General features: G+C 38.1%; 2 protein-coding genes across 7 annotated transcripts in view; one reads left to right on the top strand and one right to left on the bottom strand.

The window, feature by feature from the left end:
- zbtb22a (zinc finger and BTB domain containing 22a) lies at window positions 1–10,855 on the top strand. 3 transcript variants are annotated; one of them, XM_058753551.1, is made up of 4 exons: window positions 1–961; window positions 1,404–1,608; window positions 5,369–6,008; window positions 6,114–10,855. In XM_058753551.1, the coding sequence occupies exons 1-4, from the start codon at window positions 792–794 to the stop codon at window positions 6,770–6,772; spliced, it is 1,674 nt and encodes a 557-aa protein (XP_058609534.1). In that variant the 5' UTR covers window positions 1–791; the 3' UTR covers window positions 6,773–10,855. The 3 variants fall into 3 exon arrangements, with proteins under 3 accessions (XP_058609534.1, XP_058609536.1, XP_058609535.1); XM_058753553.1 differs by lacking the exon at window positions 1,404–1,608 and having other exon boundaries at window positions 912–961; XM_058753552.1 differs by lacking the exon at window positions 1–961 and having other exon boundaries at window positions 968–1,608.
- tmem65 (transmembrane protein 65) overlaps window positions 6,594–17,371 on the bottom strand; it is a 17,535-nt gene continuing 6,757 nt past the window's right edge. For 3 of the 4 annotated variants that reach the window (XM_058753561.1, XM_058753559.1, XM_058753560.1), the window contains exons 6-8: window positions 17,010–17,052; window positions 16,830–16,935; window positions 11,007–16,385 (exon numbers count right to left, since the gene is read on the bottom strand). In XM_058753561.1, coding sequence (XP_058609544.1) covers window positions 16,263–16,385; window positions 16,830–16,935; window positions 17,010–17,052 — 272 coding nt within the window. In that variant the 3' untranslated portion in view covers window positions 11,007–16,262. Of the gene's footprint in view, window positions 6,711–11,006; window positions 16,386–16,829; window positions 16,936–17,009; window positions 17,053–17,371 lie in introns of those variants that run through there. The other variant, XR_009267270.1, reaches the window with a different exon arrangement.

The following is a 17,371-nucleotide window of genomic DNA, read 5'->3' on the forward strand; positions in this document are numbered from 1 at the left end:
TAAAATAATTTAAATGAAATTAATGATCGTCAACTATAATAAATGGTGTTTTTCTCTCAAACTAGCTCCCGTTTCAAATCATCAAATTATTGAGCGCGTGCTTAAGAAGGAATATAATTTTCGAATGCGATTTTTAATATTTGTATATAATTTGTATTTATTTAATCAGGGACAATGCACATTAATAACATATTAAATAATTGTAAAATGTGCCAGATTTAGCCAAAATGGCTTGTTTTCATCTGTAGTACCTTGGCAGGTTGATGTTTGGAAAAAATAAAATACATGTTGTTAAATCTTTCAGATTTTAGAGAAATCCAGTTAATTTACATTATATTAATAATCTAATTATGGTTAATCAAGGTTGTGAATGTTTTATTTTATTTTTGCATGACCTAAATCGCAACAACAATAACAAAACATTACAGTGAACAAGAATAAGTGAGGGAATTCAGAGAGACAAACATAAAAAGAAATACTTCAATGTATAAAATATAAACACTTTAAAATAAATGTGTTTGATAATTATGAGGGATTTCTTAAAGACTTTTATGGGAGGATGTTTGTGAATTTCAGTCAGACAGCAAGCGGCGCACGCGGACCGCAGTACTGCGCGACTCAGCTCATGCATATTAATGAAGCACGCAAACGTTCCGGTGGCGTAGAATAATTAATATTCATGAGCCGGGCGTTACGCTCACAGCATCAGCGGTGAGAGTCACATGGATGCTGAATTGACGCACATATTCTATTCTATTCTTTTCTGTTTTATTCTATAATAAAACAGACGGATGCGCCGCCCCCTTTTGAATTCATTTATGAGAACACTAGAATTACAACTTTATAAACTACATAGAGGCTCTGTCTATGTCATATACTGTATATTACATGAGGGGCGGGTCTTCAGGAAGGGGGCGTGTCTCTCTTTCTGTTCCGCAGAGCTCCATCGCAGTGAACGCAGGTGAGATTAAAAACACTTTCATATTTCATTTCGCTAAACTGATCAGATCAGTAGATCATAATCCACACATCGGATCGATAAATATACATCCGGTCAATAAAACCAGCGGTTTATTATTTGTGGATAGTCGACTCGTGTTGGATCGGATCTTTGCCGCATGTTGATGTAAACACACATGATCATGCGTGCGCTCATAAGCGCTTATGCGTGTAATTATAGCCTGTTATGATATGCTAGGTCGATCCGGTTGAGCAGATCTGATCTGCGGGCCTGAAGCCGAATAACGGCGGAGGAAACGCGTTTTGTGTGACTATCTGATGACGGATTGACCGGAGCGGTTCAGCTGGCGGGTTTTGTGTGGTTATATACCCGTGATATCGGATCCGCGCTCGGCTCTGGCTCTCATCTCCTCCGCGGTCGCGGGTGTTTTTCTCCCCGGCAGGATGGAGCAGCTCGTCGGCCGCAGCGCTCCGCCAGGCCCGGTGCTGCAGGTGTGTTTCCCCAGCGCCCGCGCGTCGGTTCTGGAGAATCTGAACCGGCAGCGCGAGGAGGGTCAGCTGTGTGACCTGTCCATTCAGGTGCAGGGTCAGGTGTTCCGCGCGCACCGGTGTGTGCTGGCCGCTTCATCGCCGTATTTCCACGACCAGGTGAGTGTGGAACCGATTTCACAACGATTTCACACTCTACATATAATACAAAGCCTGAGTAAATGCCCTCATTTGCATATTTATGACGGTTTGGTTTCGGCGGTTTGATTGACAGCTTGGGACCGCCGCCGCGTAAAAATCCGCGTTAACACTTTAGAATAGGGAACACTTATTCACTATTAACTACGACTTTTCCCCTCAATAAATTCCTAATTTGCTGCTTATTAATAGTTAGTGCGGTAGTTGTTAAGTTTAGGTATTGGGTAGGATTAGGGATGTAGAATAAGGTATTAATACGTGCTTAATTACTACTAATAAATAGCTAATATTCTAGTAATATGCATGCTAATAAGCAACTAGTTAAGAGACACTAAAATATCCGCTGTAGTCGTCCAAAATAGGGTTGGGCGATACCACTTATTTTGTTTTTGATACCGATACTTTTTAAAGGCCAGTATCGTCGATATCGATACTTCTAAACTAAACTTTAAAATTGTTAAATTTATTAAATTGTTAAATTACCAAGAGTAAAATGGGTAATGGACCTTTTTCACAAGACTTATATTTATATTAACATTACAGAATAGAACATGATCAATATGAACTTTTAACATTGTATTTAAATAAATTTAATTGGACAAATTTTAGGTTACAATTTCAATTTGTTTATTGTGAAATAACTCAAACATGTTTTTTTTTCTGTCCTCTGATAAGCATTGTTCAGGGCTGCCATGCCCAAAAGCATCAATGCTTTCTCATGATACCTTTGGGAAACGCAGCCCTGTTTGAATGCACTGTCAGAAGTAAGTGAACGCTCTCTGTGATTGATTGATTCTGCCTTGTAACATTTGCGTGCGTTCAGATGAACAGGAAAATAGTTCTTTCCTGCACAATTAATCGCGAACATAGGTTATTCGTCCAACTCAATGCATATTGAATGCATTACATTTTTTGTCAAATAAACAATATCACTGGCAAATAAAACACCTTAGTATAAATACTTTTTTATTTGAGTGTCGATACTCACATCTGTATCGATATATCGATATTTCAGGATCAATACAAACATCCCTAGTCCAAAACTATTTCTCATGACAACCGTTGAAAAATAAATACAAAATGTTTAAGATGCAGCGACTGTACGAACAGTATAAATATTAATCAACGCTAACATTAAGGAAGATAATGATTGGATGTCTCTTTCTAAGCAATACGTCATACTACTTCTGCAGTATAATAAGGACTTTAAAAAACAGCTGCGAATGGAACATCTACGATGACCAGAAGTAAGCTTACACCCATAGAAATGTATATGTAGATGCCTCATTATATAGCGGCCCTGTTTCTATGGGCCGCTATACGTAAGCCGTCCACCATATTGTAATGGTCAACTTGACGTCATTCACCATAGTAACCAATGAATATTCTAAGATGCCACAATCCTGCACAGCTGATGGTCTGCGAACCCGTAGTATGGTGAATGACGTCAAATTGACCGTTCCAAGATGGCGGATGCGTCTACGTGCTTGGAGCGGTCGAATGGGGCATCTATACATATCTTTGGTTACTCTGCCGTAGCAGAGAACGTAAAAATCACTAAGCAACCGTAAACAAGACAGCGCAACGCGTATTCAGTCATTTATTGAAGTATTATGAGGAGGATGTTTAGTCAATACATGCTTTGTTTGCTTCACATCATCTCTAGTCTCAGTGCTACCTGAGATGTTTTACTAACAGTATCTTGTACAAACGGAAAAATCTTTAAAATCAGTTTTTATTTTAAAACATATCAACACTGATTAAATATGACTAATGGTAGAATCGTATGCTGATGCAATTACAATGGTATATACCATAAAACGTAGCATTTACCAAACTAATCTGTCACGTTGTAACCACGGCAAACTGTTCTCTCACAGTAGACAGTTACGAATACGTTTCTATGCTAAAAGTACAGAGTTAATTGTGAACGTGGCACTAGAATGCTATAAGTTAGAGTATATTTATAGCTAGGGTTATTTACAACTCCATCTCGTAAGAAAACCTAAATGTTTAAAGGTTGGTGATTTCGTTTGAATTCGTACAATTTGGTTCATACAAAAACATAAGATTCTTAGGAAGAATATACATTATAGTGCCTAAATGTAAGCCTAACCGTCAGTGAGGCATAAACGGTACAAAAACATACGAGTGAGATCGTACGACTTCGACACTTAACGTAAACTAGTAACGAACTGCTAGGAGAGTGTGTTGGGTGCGGATTTCACACAAAAGAAATACGTTTTCAATTTAATTCTAAGTTTGTAAGAATTTTATTTTTAAATTATAGAAAAATCCTAGTAAGTTCTCAAATATTTTTTTAAGCATGTTATTTTTACCTAAAGAAAATGATCCAATTGTACGAACAACTCAATGAGAAACACCACAATTACCATGTTTTTGCGCTGTCTGCATGTCACTTTGTCCTGTCGCGTCTGGTGTAGACACGGTGTAAGCCTTCTTTTGTTCAGCAGACGTTTTCTCCGTCATCTCTATCTTTCTGTCGTCGCTCGGCTCGGCTAATGTCCATCATGTGCACTGAGCGCCCTCTCCTTCGCATCATGAGTAGACACGCCCCTTATTGCTGATTGGCTACAAGTTTGTTTTGGTACTCGGCTCAGACTCGTTTTCTAAAGCATTTTTGAAAAAATACATACCCCACCTTTAAGCTTTGTCTCAGTCCTCAGAAAAAAAGACAAGAACATTCTGAAAGAACTGTATTCTTAACTTTATTCTTAAGGTGAGACACTAAAGGCAAAACCATTGTTTTTACTCTCCCTTGTCGTTTTTTGTGATTTTGGTCTATTTTACTTTCATAACATATCTCTTCTTTCAGACTAGTGGAAAGAAAACATCTAAAACATACATCAAAGTGTTTACTTTATTGCACTTTGGCCTGGTTTCACAGACAGGGCTTAGACTAAGCCAGGATTAGGCGTAGTTCAATTAGGACATTTAGGTAATTTTTATAAATGTGCCTTAGAAAAAAAAACATTACTGGTGTCCCTCTTGAGACAAAACAATGTCATTGATATATTATAAGATCAATCAGTGCAAGTTTCTTTCAGTTGAAACAGCTCAGACTTACATTTAAGTCTGGGACTAGGCTTAAGCCTTGTCTGTGAAACCAGGGGTAAATGTATTTGTCTGTACTCTGTACATTTTAATTCCAATCCACATCTTTAAAGAGTTTTTAAACTCTCTGTATTCTGAAGGTTTGTTCATATTTCATTCACACTGAGTAATACAACACTTTACTCCTGAAAACATGGTGAAAATGTGTTTGTTTTCTGTCTACTGAAAGTGTTTTCTGATTTATGGAGTGATGAAAAGACAAATCCAAAATCCCCTCTGGAAAAACCTTTAACTCCAATTATGACAATAAAATCAAACAAGAAGTTTTGGACCAATTCCAGATTTCTGGTTCTGGAAATCTATGCAAATGAATGCAAATACAAGTAGATAATGTCTTCTTTACATATTTAAACATAACATTTCAGAAAACTCGAAATACAAAACAGTTGTCTTATTGCATTGTGCCGGGTAAGTATAGTGATATTTGTTAGTTAAAATGTTTACTCTATTTATCTGTAGTGTCTTGCCTGTTTTGTGAATCTGGCCCCTGCTTATTTAGCAACAGAAAAGCACAGTTACAGTCCTGCACGGACAAATGCCATAGCTCTAACTGGAGCGGCTTTGAACACTGCGGTTCTGTTGCCAGGTTCTGCTGAAGAACGTCACCACGGTGTCACTTCCCTCCGTCATGGACCCTCTGGCCTTCGAGAGCGTGTTAAACTCGGCCTACACGGGTCAGCTCAGCATCGTGCGTGACGACATCATCAACTACGTCACGGTGGCCAGCTTCCTGCAGATGTGGCACATCGTGGACAAGTGCACGGACATCCTGAAGAGATCGCGACCTTTGGTCCAGCTCAGCCCCGGCGGGGCGACGTCCTCCAGTCACCAGTCGCCCAGCAGCTCCGATTGCTGCTTCGCCGATCCAGAAGACGGGGAGCGAGCGACGGGCGAACAAACTCTTGAAAAAAGATCGCAAAGCGCACTACCACCTCTGGCCACATGGAGGCGTCCGACTCAGAGCAGATGGAGCAGAAGCAGCCTGACGTTCCCCATCCGAACGGAGCCTGAATGTGGCCCAAATACGGGAGACGAAGGTTTCCACGCATTCCCTGTCGCGCCTTTGCCGTCCATCGAAACTTCGGACTTCGCAAGGCACCGAATCCGCGCTCGTCTCCGGGGAGCGAAGGAAGACGAGGAGCAGAGGAAGATGGAAGCAGATGAAGGAGTCGGAGAACCGCTGGATGAGGACAAAGTGAGGGTGAAGTGTGAGGAGCACCAGGCCGGTGAGTGGAGCTTCTTCATCACTGCAGTTTAGCGCCCGTCCACCAGGGGGAAACGTGGAGAACCGACGTGTTTTTGACTTGTTGTCTGCTCTTGTCTTCTCTCAGGAGCCGTCGAGTCGGACGGACGTCTCAGAGAGAGCGAGAGCGGCGAGACGGAGCAGGAGACGGACGCAGTGTGGAACCAGTGGACTTTGTCAGATGCCAAGCTGCTGGACGAAGACGAGGAGAACGAAACAGACATCGCGTTCGAGACCTACGACGAAATCGAGAAGGCCACGGGGCAGATTTCCCAGCGTCCCTTGCCACCGCCACCGTCCGACCAGTTGGCGCCGGGAACGTCCGAGCTTTCCTGGGTCTCGCAGTCGTCCTCGTCCTCCCCGTGCTCTCCTCTCTCTGCGACGCCCAAAGTCCACTTCTGTCACTGTGGCAAAGCGTACACGCTGAAGAGCATGCGCGACCGCCACGTGAAAATGCAACACCTGAACCTGCGTCCGTTCGCCTGCCCCGTCTGCTCCAAGAGCTTCAAGATGAAGCACCACCTGACCAAACACGTCAAGACGCACGGAGGCCTGCGTCCGTACGAGTGCTCGCTCTGCGGCAAGAAGATCGTCTGGAGAGACAGTTTCCTCAAGCATCAGGCTCGCTGCCAGGGAACGACAACAACGATGACGTCTGGCTGTCAAAATGACAACGCAGATGTACCTGGACAAGTGAAGGTGGAACAGGATGATTATTCATTACAGGACGAGGAAATACACTCTTAAAAGTAAAAGTTCCGAAAGAGGTTTTTGCATTGAATGCCAAAAGGAATGCCATTCCTTTCAGTCAACAGTTCTTAAAAGAACAACTTTTTTCCACTATAAAATTGCAGTTTAAAGTTTCTGTGGATGTTAAAGGTTCTTTATGGAACCATCGACGCCAATAAAGAACCTTAATTTTCACACACTCTTAAAAATTAAGGTTCCAAAAGAGGGTTCGCCGAAGAACCGTTCAGTAATCAGTTCTTAAAACAACCATTTTTTCTTAGTGTGGTTGTTGAAGGTTCTTTCCACTATGAAGAACCTTTAATGTATTGGTCTCAAACTCAATTCCTGGAGGGCCACAGCTCTGCACAGTTTAGCTCCAACCCTAATCAAACACACCTGATCCAGCTAATCAAGCTCTTCAGTATCACTAGAAACTTCCAAGCAGGTGTGATTTGGAGCTAAACTCTGCAGAGCTGTGGCCCTCCAGGAATTGAGCTCGAGACCACTGCTTTAATAGTTCCATGGAGATTAAAGTTTCTTAATGGAAATATTGGCACCAATAAACCATTATTTTAAGAGTGTAGACAGACATTTGCCGTGAAAAAAAAGGAAACAGTGGAGATCAGTGTTTGTTTATCTACTCATTCATTACAGGAAGAGTAAATACACTCTTTAAATGGAAAAGTTCCAAAAGAGGTTTTTGTATTGAATGCCGAAGGAATGGCATTACTTTCAGTCAACAGTTCTTAAAACAACAATTTTTTTTCCACTGTAAAGAACCATTTGTGCAATTGAAAGGTTCCATGCATGTTATAGGTTCTTTATGGAGCCATCAATGCCAATAAAGAACCTTTATTTTTAAAAGTTCACACATACCCCTTTTCCACCAGCATGAACCGAGTGCTAGTTCAGAACCAGTGCTATTGCTGGTTCGGAATTTGTTCGACTGGCGAGCCTCCTAAGAACCAGTTTGCTTTTCCACTGGCTAGAGAGCCACCACAGAGCCAGGACTTGCGTCACTGAATACGTCTCATTTCCCCTAACAGCGCCAAACACAACGGGCTTGTTCGGGACGCATCGGCACCGGGTGGACCAATCGGCACACGATACCGAGGCGCTGCAGGAATGATCTAAAAGCATAAAGAGCCGTCTGTCTTCCAGTCGCTCCCGTAGCGCACTGGTGCCCGGTGCCATCCCTAACAAGCCTAAACACCATCAACAATGGTGGATGTTGTGTTGCTATTGACGTTCATGGCTTTAAGAACCTACATCGGCATCCAAACACAGCGAATCCAACGTGTTTGTGTTCAGCTGTTATTTCAAATATGGCAGTCAAATGTATTTTGTTGGTCACGGTAACCCAGCCCCTGACACAAGCTGTTCTTACTTCTAGCCCAGCAATGTTTTGGTGCTACTTACGAACCACTTTTCCTGGTTCGGAGCAGGTGCTCTGGGTGTCGAAAGACAAAGAACCCGATTTGAAACTAGGCTCTGGCTCCGAACCAGCACTCAAACTGCATTGGTGGAAAAGGGGTAACACTCTTTAAAAATAAAGGTTCCAAAAGAGGGTTCCCCAAAGAACCTTTCAGTGATCATTTCTTAAAGCAACCATTTTTCTTAGTGTGGATGTTGAAGGTTCTTTCCCCTATGAAGAACCTTTGATGGTTACATGGATGTTGAAGTTTCTTAATGGAAATATTGGCACCAATAAACCTTCATTTTAAGAGTGTAGACTGACATTTGCCGTGAACAAAGGAAACAATGGAGATCAGTATTCGTTTATCTACTAATTGATTACAGGAAGAGGAAATACACTCTTTAAAATTAAAAGCTCCAAAACAAAGTTTTTGCATTGAATGCCATTGAAGGACCATTTTTGCCCAAAGAACCTTTCAAGTTTTTTTTCTTGGTGGGGACAACATTTTATTAATCTATACAACCTTTTTCCGCTGTAATGAACCTCTTATCCAATGGAAAGGTTTCATGGATGTTAAAAGTACTTCTTGGGACCATCGATGCCAATAAAAACCTTTAATTCTAAGAATGTATCAAACCTTTTTCCAAGATAAAGAACCTGTAATGGTTCAATGGATGTTTAAGTTCTTAATGGAACATTTGGGCCCAATAAAGAACCTTTATTTTTAAGAATTCACACACACTTAAAAATAAAGGTTCCAAAAGAGGGTTCCTCGAAGATCCTTTTAGTGATCAGTTCTTAAAAGAACTATGTTTTTTTAGTGTGAAGAACATTTGAAAAATCTAAAGAACCGTTTTCCATTTTAAAGTACCTGGGCCCGGTTGCATGAAAGCCCTTAAGCTAAGAAATCCCTTAGTATAAGGTTAAGGGAACCCTTAGTGAAACTTGGGTTGCAAGAAAAATCCTAAGGGTCAACTTAAGGAACCTTAAGGCTGTCATTAAATATTCCTCTTAATTATCTGAAAGTGTTCCCTCAAGTGTTGCTACAATGTCCTTAGTAACTATTTCACCTTGATGAATTTAAGGAACCAAAACAGCTCCCTTAAGTCATCTTAAACTCAGTATTTTTAAGCTCAAATGTAAGACTTAAGACATGTTTTTAAGACCTGCACAAATAAAATATCATATTAGCGTAGTAGGGCAATGACTGTGGTAACATATTAAACTGTAAAAAGCATGACTTACAGGTTTTCACAAAACAAAAAGTTTTATATATATTTTTTAAGAAAATGGATGAGTTGTATCAATTATTATATTAATTTAAACCATTATTATGAATCAGTTATTACATTAATTAAAGAATATAAATGTAATGCATGTCTTAATTGTTTAGATTTTTATAATGCATTATCTTTTTGTCGATCTACCTGTTCACATTTACAACTCTGCGTGTTTGCAGCATCAAAACATGGGTTAATTTTCACATTTATTAACATTTCCGTCATTGGTCAGCAGGAGGCACTTTCAAAAACAAAGCGGTTTCCTCGGTAACGACTGTACACAAAGCAGCGCAGAAATGGGCAGCGCTCGTTTATTTGTTCATGTTTTAGTTGGTTAGGTTTATATTGCGTTATGTTCAGTTTATTGTCATAGATATACATATCTATGGTTATTGTGAGATATAGTAACTATAGCAACCGCGGCACCCATTGCCGTATGTTGCCAGGAACTACCGTGAAATGCTTAGGATAAACACTTAGGTAAGGGTGACAGTTAAGACGTTTGTTGCAACGCTCTTAAAGAAATCCCTTACCTCAGGGAATTTTTTCCCCTCAGGGATACCCCCAAGTCAAATTACTTGAGGACTTTCATGCAACCGGCCCTGGTTCTATGGATGTTGAAGGTTCTTAAATGGAAAAATTGGTCCCAATAAAATAGTTTCAAAAATAGTTTTTTTGTTGTTGTTGTTGTTTTGCATTGAATGCCATTGAAGAACCATTAGTGAGCCATCTTTTCTTAGTGTGAAGAACATTTTAATAATGAACCTTTTTCCACTATGAAGAATCTTACATGGTTCCATGGACGTTGAAGGTTCTTATTGGAACCATTGGCGCTAATAAATAACCTTTATTTTAAGAGTGTAGACCGACAGTAGCCATGAAAAAAACCGAAAGGAAACAGTGGAGATCATTGTTTGTTTATCTACGAATTCATACAGCAAGAGGAAATACACTCTTTAAATGTCAAAGTTCCAAAAGAGGTTCCTTTTAAGGTTAAGGTTCCAAATTCCTTTAAGAAACATTTTTGGTTTCCCAAAGAATGTTACATTTTAATAATCTGAATACCTTTTTCCATGTAAAGAACCTCTTATCCAATGGAACGGTTCCATGGATGTTAAAGGTTCTTCTTGGAGCCATTGATGCCAATAAAAACCTTTTTCCAATATAAAGAACCTGTAGTGTTTCAGTGGATGATTAAGTTCTTCACAGAACATTTGGGCCCCAATAAAGAACCTTTATTTTTAAGAGTGTAGACAGACGTCGCCGTGAGTGGAGCAGAGATCAGTGTTCATTTATTTACTAATGCTCCACATATGTAGCAGATCTGAATATATTCTAGAAGCACTGTTTTAAAAAATAAAACTCAAGTCGTTTGGTGTGTGTTTAGCTGTTTAACGTGTTTATTTACGCACATAGATGTGCAGAGGCTGGTTAACCCTCCTTAACTCACCTGTTAAAGTCTAGCTAAAGCGTTTAGTTTGATCTGCTCAGACTGAATTGTGTGTTAGATACTGAACACCACTAGACTGTACATAATAATGATAATAATGCAGTGTGATTTTTATATTGTCAATAAAGGCATTTTATTAAAATCCGTTGCAGTGTGAAAACTTCAGGGGATGTTTATTTCATTTATAATTCGGTAACACTTTACAACAAGATCCAATTAGTTAATGCATGAACTAAAATTAACTAACAATGACTTATACTTTTGTTGATGTATGTTTTTACTGTTCATTTAGCTAAATAATGTTAAACATCTACCAATACATTATTAAATCCAAAAGTTGCTTCTGTTAATATTAGCTAAGATTATTAAACACTTTAGAAGTATTTTCTTTGTTAGTTCATGTTAATGTTATTGTAAAGTGTTACCATTTAAAGTGTATATCCACATAAAGTGTAATTCATTTGAACAATTCTCTGTGAAATACCCAATATAAACAGAATCTGGATCTAATAACTGAAACCAATTCAACACATATGAGTTCATTAAAATTAAAGCAACAACATGACATTTAGAGCTTCATGTTCACAAAAGCACATTCACAAATTACATTGATCAATATTTTTGAACAAAACCTATACTCCGTGTTTGAACTTACGGTTCACTTCAATAGTTCTGCGGAGTGACAAATGAAGTTATAAAAGTACAAATATTCCATGTAGTCTCTCAAAAATAATCATAGAATTTGCAAAATACTGTAAAATAGACTACATGTCCACTACCCAGAGACAGCTGTGCAATAATTATATATACATGAATATTTATTAGAATGCATAGTGTCCAATAATAAGTATACACTAAAATTAGTAACACATTTTTTGGGGCATATTCTTGATACATTGCCCAGAATCTTTTGATCATTAAACTACTAAAACATCACTGCAGAGGTATTTCTGTTCAAACGGCGTTTCCGCGTCCGAACGGCCGATAACAGCAAATCTACATGAGATCGACATCTTTACATCAATGTCATTTGAGCACATCAGAAATCATCTGCTACAGGAACTACAGAGGCACTCATGAGTCGAGATCGAGACGTCCAACTTCTGAACCCGGAGGAATCATGGGTTTCCTTCAGGACTGAGAGCATTACTAACATTCATATGCACGTCTGATTCCACCTGCCTCAGTCTTATTTTATACTTAAAGTGCCCCTATTATGGATTTTTGAAGATCATGCAGTGTGTAACGCAGCTCTAACTGAATGAAAACATCCTGCAAAGTTTTAAATCTGAAAGTGCACAGTGTATAAAGTTATGTCTCCCAAAAGAAAGAGTCGACTCTGAATCATTGAAACAAGTCGTTTTTAAAACGAATCCCAAGCCGTTTTATGTTGACGTCAACATGAAACATTAGCATATTGTCCGCCCACTTGTTGGTCTTTTCGCGTTGGTCTGAATGAAAATGCAAATTCATTCTTTGCCACTAGGTGCCGCTTTTGGAGCGTTAAAAATAGCGGTTTCCCTGGTAACGCTGTACACAAAGCAGCACCGCACTCACAAACACTGCTTTATGAAATAGAAATGAAATTGACCAATCGGACCCGGCTTCACTTTTCTATAGTGGAAGACAATGAAAGTGTTTTTTGACCTCGCATGCATGTCAACCTGTTGTTGGGGAAAATATGAACCTTTCATAACCCATAGTAGGGGCACTTTAAAGTCTTTGCACAGAGTCTGAAATTTTTGCATGCTAAAAAATAAATACGACCACGCCTTGTTTCAATCACGTTAACACACTGCCTCCGAAACTTTAGTCCATGGTAAAAAATAAAAAAAATTGGGATTGGGTTCGATATTCTGCATTTTTTGCATTTTGACTCAGTGTGCAAGGTTTCTGTCAGAGGCGGATGGTAACGGAGTACATTACTTGATTACTGTACTCAAGTATTATTTTTTTCTGGAAACTTATGACCTTAACTTCACTACATTTGAAAGACAAATATCGTACTTTTCACTCCACTATATTTCCGTCAAGGTCCCGAAGTAGAAAGTCATTACTGTAGCAGCTTTGAAAGCCAATAGATGAATTATTTTCTTCTCTAAAACTTAACTTTTTTTTTTTTCCAGACAGTCTAATCACTATTGTAGGGCTACGTAAAGTGATTTCCCAGCATTTTTCGATAGTCCACTTTAGACATTCTACTAACAGTAAGTAAATTTGTAACTACATGTCAGCTAGCAGTCATTAGAGTATTAGTAGACTTTCTGATTAATATCTTCTAACACTTTATTCTGATGGGTCCACAACATACTATCAGAAACTTTGCAAGTATGTGTCAACTTATTCTACTAACCCTAAACCTTCCCTACTGAGAGTTAGTAGACATGTAGTTGCACATTAATGAGAATTAGCTGACATGTAGTTACAAAGTTACTTATAGTTAGTAGAATGTCTAAAGTGGACCGTCGAAATAAAGTGTAACCTCTTATTTTGCCAACTCGTGTAAATTAAATTATTACTTATAAAACCACAGAAAAACTCTTGTGCGTCTCCTCACAAAATTATATTATATATGTATTCAGTAAGCGTAATGTATTGTAAGTTGCTTCAGAGGTATTGCAAGTATTACACACAACAATAATAAAACAGTGCATTGACATAAAAAGACATTTATTTTTGGTACTTAAGTACTTTTAAAAGCAAGTACCTCTGTGCTTTTACTAAAGTAAAATTCTGTCTTTACAACTTTCACTTGTAGTGGAGTAATATTTGACCAGCAGTATCTGTACTTTCACTCAAGTGATGGAGTTGTGTACTTCGTCCGCCTCTGGTTTCCATGCGTGACGAAATTTCAGACTCTGTGTGCAAAGACCTTTATAGTTAATAATATTTTATTTCAATATTTATTTTAAAATTCCAGTTAAAGTTTTAGTAATTTTGTTGTGCGTTTTTATTATTATTATTATTTTTTTTTTTTTCTCATTAAGCTTTAGTTATTATAGCGCTTTAACAAACTTAATTTTGAGCTTAATTTTGTTACATTTTTAGTTAAAATTAGTTGTGCGTTTTAGTCATTTTATTATTATTTTTTTAATATATCTATATAGTTTTAGTGTTTAGTATAAGTTAATGTTTTTTTTAAGTAATGAATTTGTTTATTTTACTTTATTGTATTTTTTAAATGCATTTTATTTATTTATTATTATTATGTTTTGTTTTTTGATGTGAAGACAAACTCCTTCATTCTGGCACATTCATACATGACCCTGTCGATCATTCATTCACAATGACTTGGATTGGAGTGATTATAACTTGGCACTATTGAAAGAAAAAATAAATATGTATTTAATCATATTTGAGTGATGCATATTAGCAGGTACAGGGTTTACGCAGATTTTATGAAGGTAAAGAAAAATGTAAGAAGATTTAAGGGATAAACTGAATGCAGCATGTCAATACGGTCTCTAAATGCAAATTAATAATACTTCAAAGTTTGAAAATACAACTTTCAACAGATAAACATTTACTGAACCTTCTGATCACACTTCAGTAAACCGATGCTCTTCCTCAGTATTTCTGTCTTGTTTTGCAGTGCACTTTATACAAAGTCTTGTTTTCTGAGAAACTGATCAAAATAAAGTGATTTCACGATCAAAACGAACAAATATCTGCCAATGGGCTCAGAAAAATCTCATTAATTCAAAGGGAAAAAACTTCATTTTGTTCAATTTCAAGGAAAACAGGACTTAATATGTGACCCTGGACCACAAAACCAGTCATAAGGGTAATTTTTTTAGATTATTTTTAAACTATTTGACAACTATTTGAAAATCTGGAATCTGAGGGTGCAAAAAAATCTAAATATTGAGAAAATCACCTTTAAAGTTGTTCAAATGAAATTCTTAGCAATGCATATTACTAATCAAAAATGAAGTTTTGATATATTTATGGTAGGAAATTTTGGCATAAAAGAAAAATTGATAATTTTGAGCCATTCAATGTATTGCTGGCTATTGCTACAAATATAGCTGTGCTGCTTATGACTGCTTCTGTGCTCCAGGGTCACATATGTGTTCATTTTACATCTCCAGTAAATGTATCTTGATTTAAGGATGTTTAGATAAATATTCATTTTTTGCAATGCATGCAACATTTATACCCATGAATTTAAGAATTCAAGACTTTCTGCTCCGATTTAAAAGCTTTTTAGGCCTTAATTTGTGAAAAAGCAAATTAAGAGCCACAGAAACCCGGCACTGAACTGATTAAAACACAAGCGAACTTAATCACATACTGCGTTTCGTTGAGTTTTGACACATTTCTGAGGAAACCCATGATGCACGAGGGCTCCGGGTTCATCTGACGTCACGACCCAGCAGCTCAGCGAGGTTTAGTTTACGTCTCAGATGCATGATGGGAGTGCAGAACGTCACATGCTCATGTACGAGTGTAAAAAGGCTTGTGCTGTCCAGAATAAAACTAATTCCAGTCGAAATCATATTGATATTTAACTATAACAGCGTCCAAGATTAACACACACCGGAGTAAAACAAGCTTTTGCTTTATGATGCTGCAAAGATATAATACAGAACACGGTTTAAAAATATTAATCTCCAGTAAATGTTCCGAAATCTTTGTTCAGATGCGAGTTAATCTTGGACGACGGTCACTTCAAACTAAACTAAAACTTCATTCTTCTCTAAACACACAGAAAAACATGCTGCTAAAATCTACAGGAACAAGAAAGCAGTCAAGATATTAGTGAAAACAAACAATAGAAAGCTCAAAAGAGGCTCGTTCACTACAAGAATCATAACTACAACGATATTTAGGTTGAACAGAATTAATATTCAGTATTATCATAGATTTAACAGCACTGACGATATCAGATGAGAACAGAATTGATCTGAATTATGACTCTATTGTATTCTCTAGAGCTGCTTTTGGATTCGTTTCATAATTGATGAGTTTTGCATTAGTTATTTTCTTGCTTTGAATGTATAAAGTGCTTGACTTTAACGCAGGATGGATTCGTTCTGCTGTGTCGATATCGTTATAATTGTAGTGTGGAGTGATTATTAAAACGAATTAAACTATCGTTAAGAGTTATCGTTCCTTTAATGAACAGGCCTTTAAAATAGTGTTAAAGAGCGAAACGCAACTCATGCTCATTATAACATCTAGTCTTCATCTCTAGATTAAACTCTTAACTACCTACTAATTGTAATAGCTACTCTCTACTGTTTAATGATTTTTTTTTCATTACTCTGATGATGTTTACCGTATGAACTTTTGTTCTTTTGCTTGATTTTCTTCACTTTGCCAATATAAATGTTGTTGTCATGCTGATAGAAAAGCCTGTCAGTTTGAGTTCGGATGATTCTTCGCCTTCTTCTTCTCCTTCTTCTCCTCCTCATCATCGCTTAAGAAGAGCAACGGAAACATCCCCAGAATGCATCCGATAGCGACGCCTATGGCTTTACCCTGAACACACACACACACACACACACACAAAGAGAGGAGCTGCTGAAGACTCTATGAACAACCTGGAAACACACTCTCACACACACTTGCAGACACAAGCAAACTCATGCACACTTGCCTCGCACATACAGGTACACAAACGCACAGACACACTGCAAACTCGCATGCACACACAAATTCACAAGCAAACTTATACACTTGCACAAGCAAACACATGCGCAATCACACACTCACACGTACACTCATGCACACAAGCAGATGCTGACTCACACAACCTCAAAGCAAACTCAGCACACACTCGCATGCACACATTCATACAAGCAAGCTCATACGCGCACACACTCGCACACAAACTGAACACTCACACACTCGCATGCACACTCATGCACGCATACACAAACTCACAAGCACACTCCCACACACACACACACACGAGTGTCTCACCATGTGTGAAGTGACTCTGGTCTGCCACATATCCACTTGTTTCGGTGTGAGATCAGGAATCTGCATCCCAAAGCGTGCAGCCAGAGCCTCCACGTAACCTGCTAAACTACACACGGCGTTACTAATATTACACACACACACACACACACACACACACACACTGTTAGTGAAGCTGCTTACCCGAGTCCAGCCAGATCAGACACCAGGTTCCCCAGAGCCGCCGCTGAAACACAGTCAAAGACAAACTACAGGACCAATCTCACCAGAACTTCATTGCAAGAAATTATATTTAACATGAAATATACAAATAAAGATGATTTAGAGGAACATTTATTTTTTATTTCATGACAATGAAAACACAAATGACATATTTTAAACCCTAAATCAGCATTAATATAATGTGTCCGCACATTTTACTTAAACTTGTGCTGAATTTAAATAAGCATAAATTAAATTTAATACAACAGATAATGCATCAAAACTTTAGAATTTATGTTATTTCCTTGCATTTTAATTTCTTTATTATTATTTATACATATTGT

This window comes from Onychostoma macrolepis, chromosome 19 (genome assembly GCF_012432095.1).
Source record: "Onychostoma macrolepis isolate SWU-2019 chromosome 19, ASM1243209v1, whole genome shotgun sequence".
NCBI classification, from domain to species: Eukaryota; Metazoa; Chordata; class Actinopteri; order Cypriniformes; family Cyprinidae; genus Onychostoma; species Onychostoma macrolepis.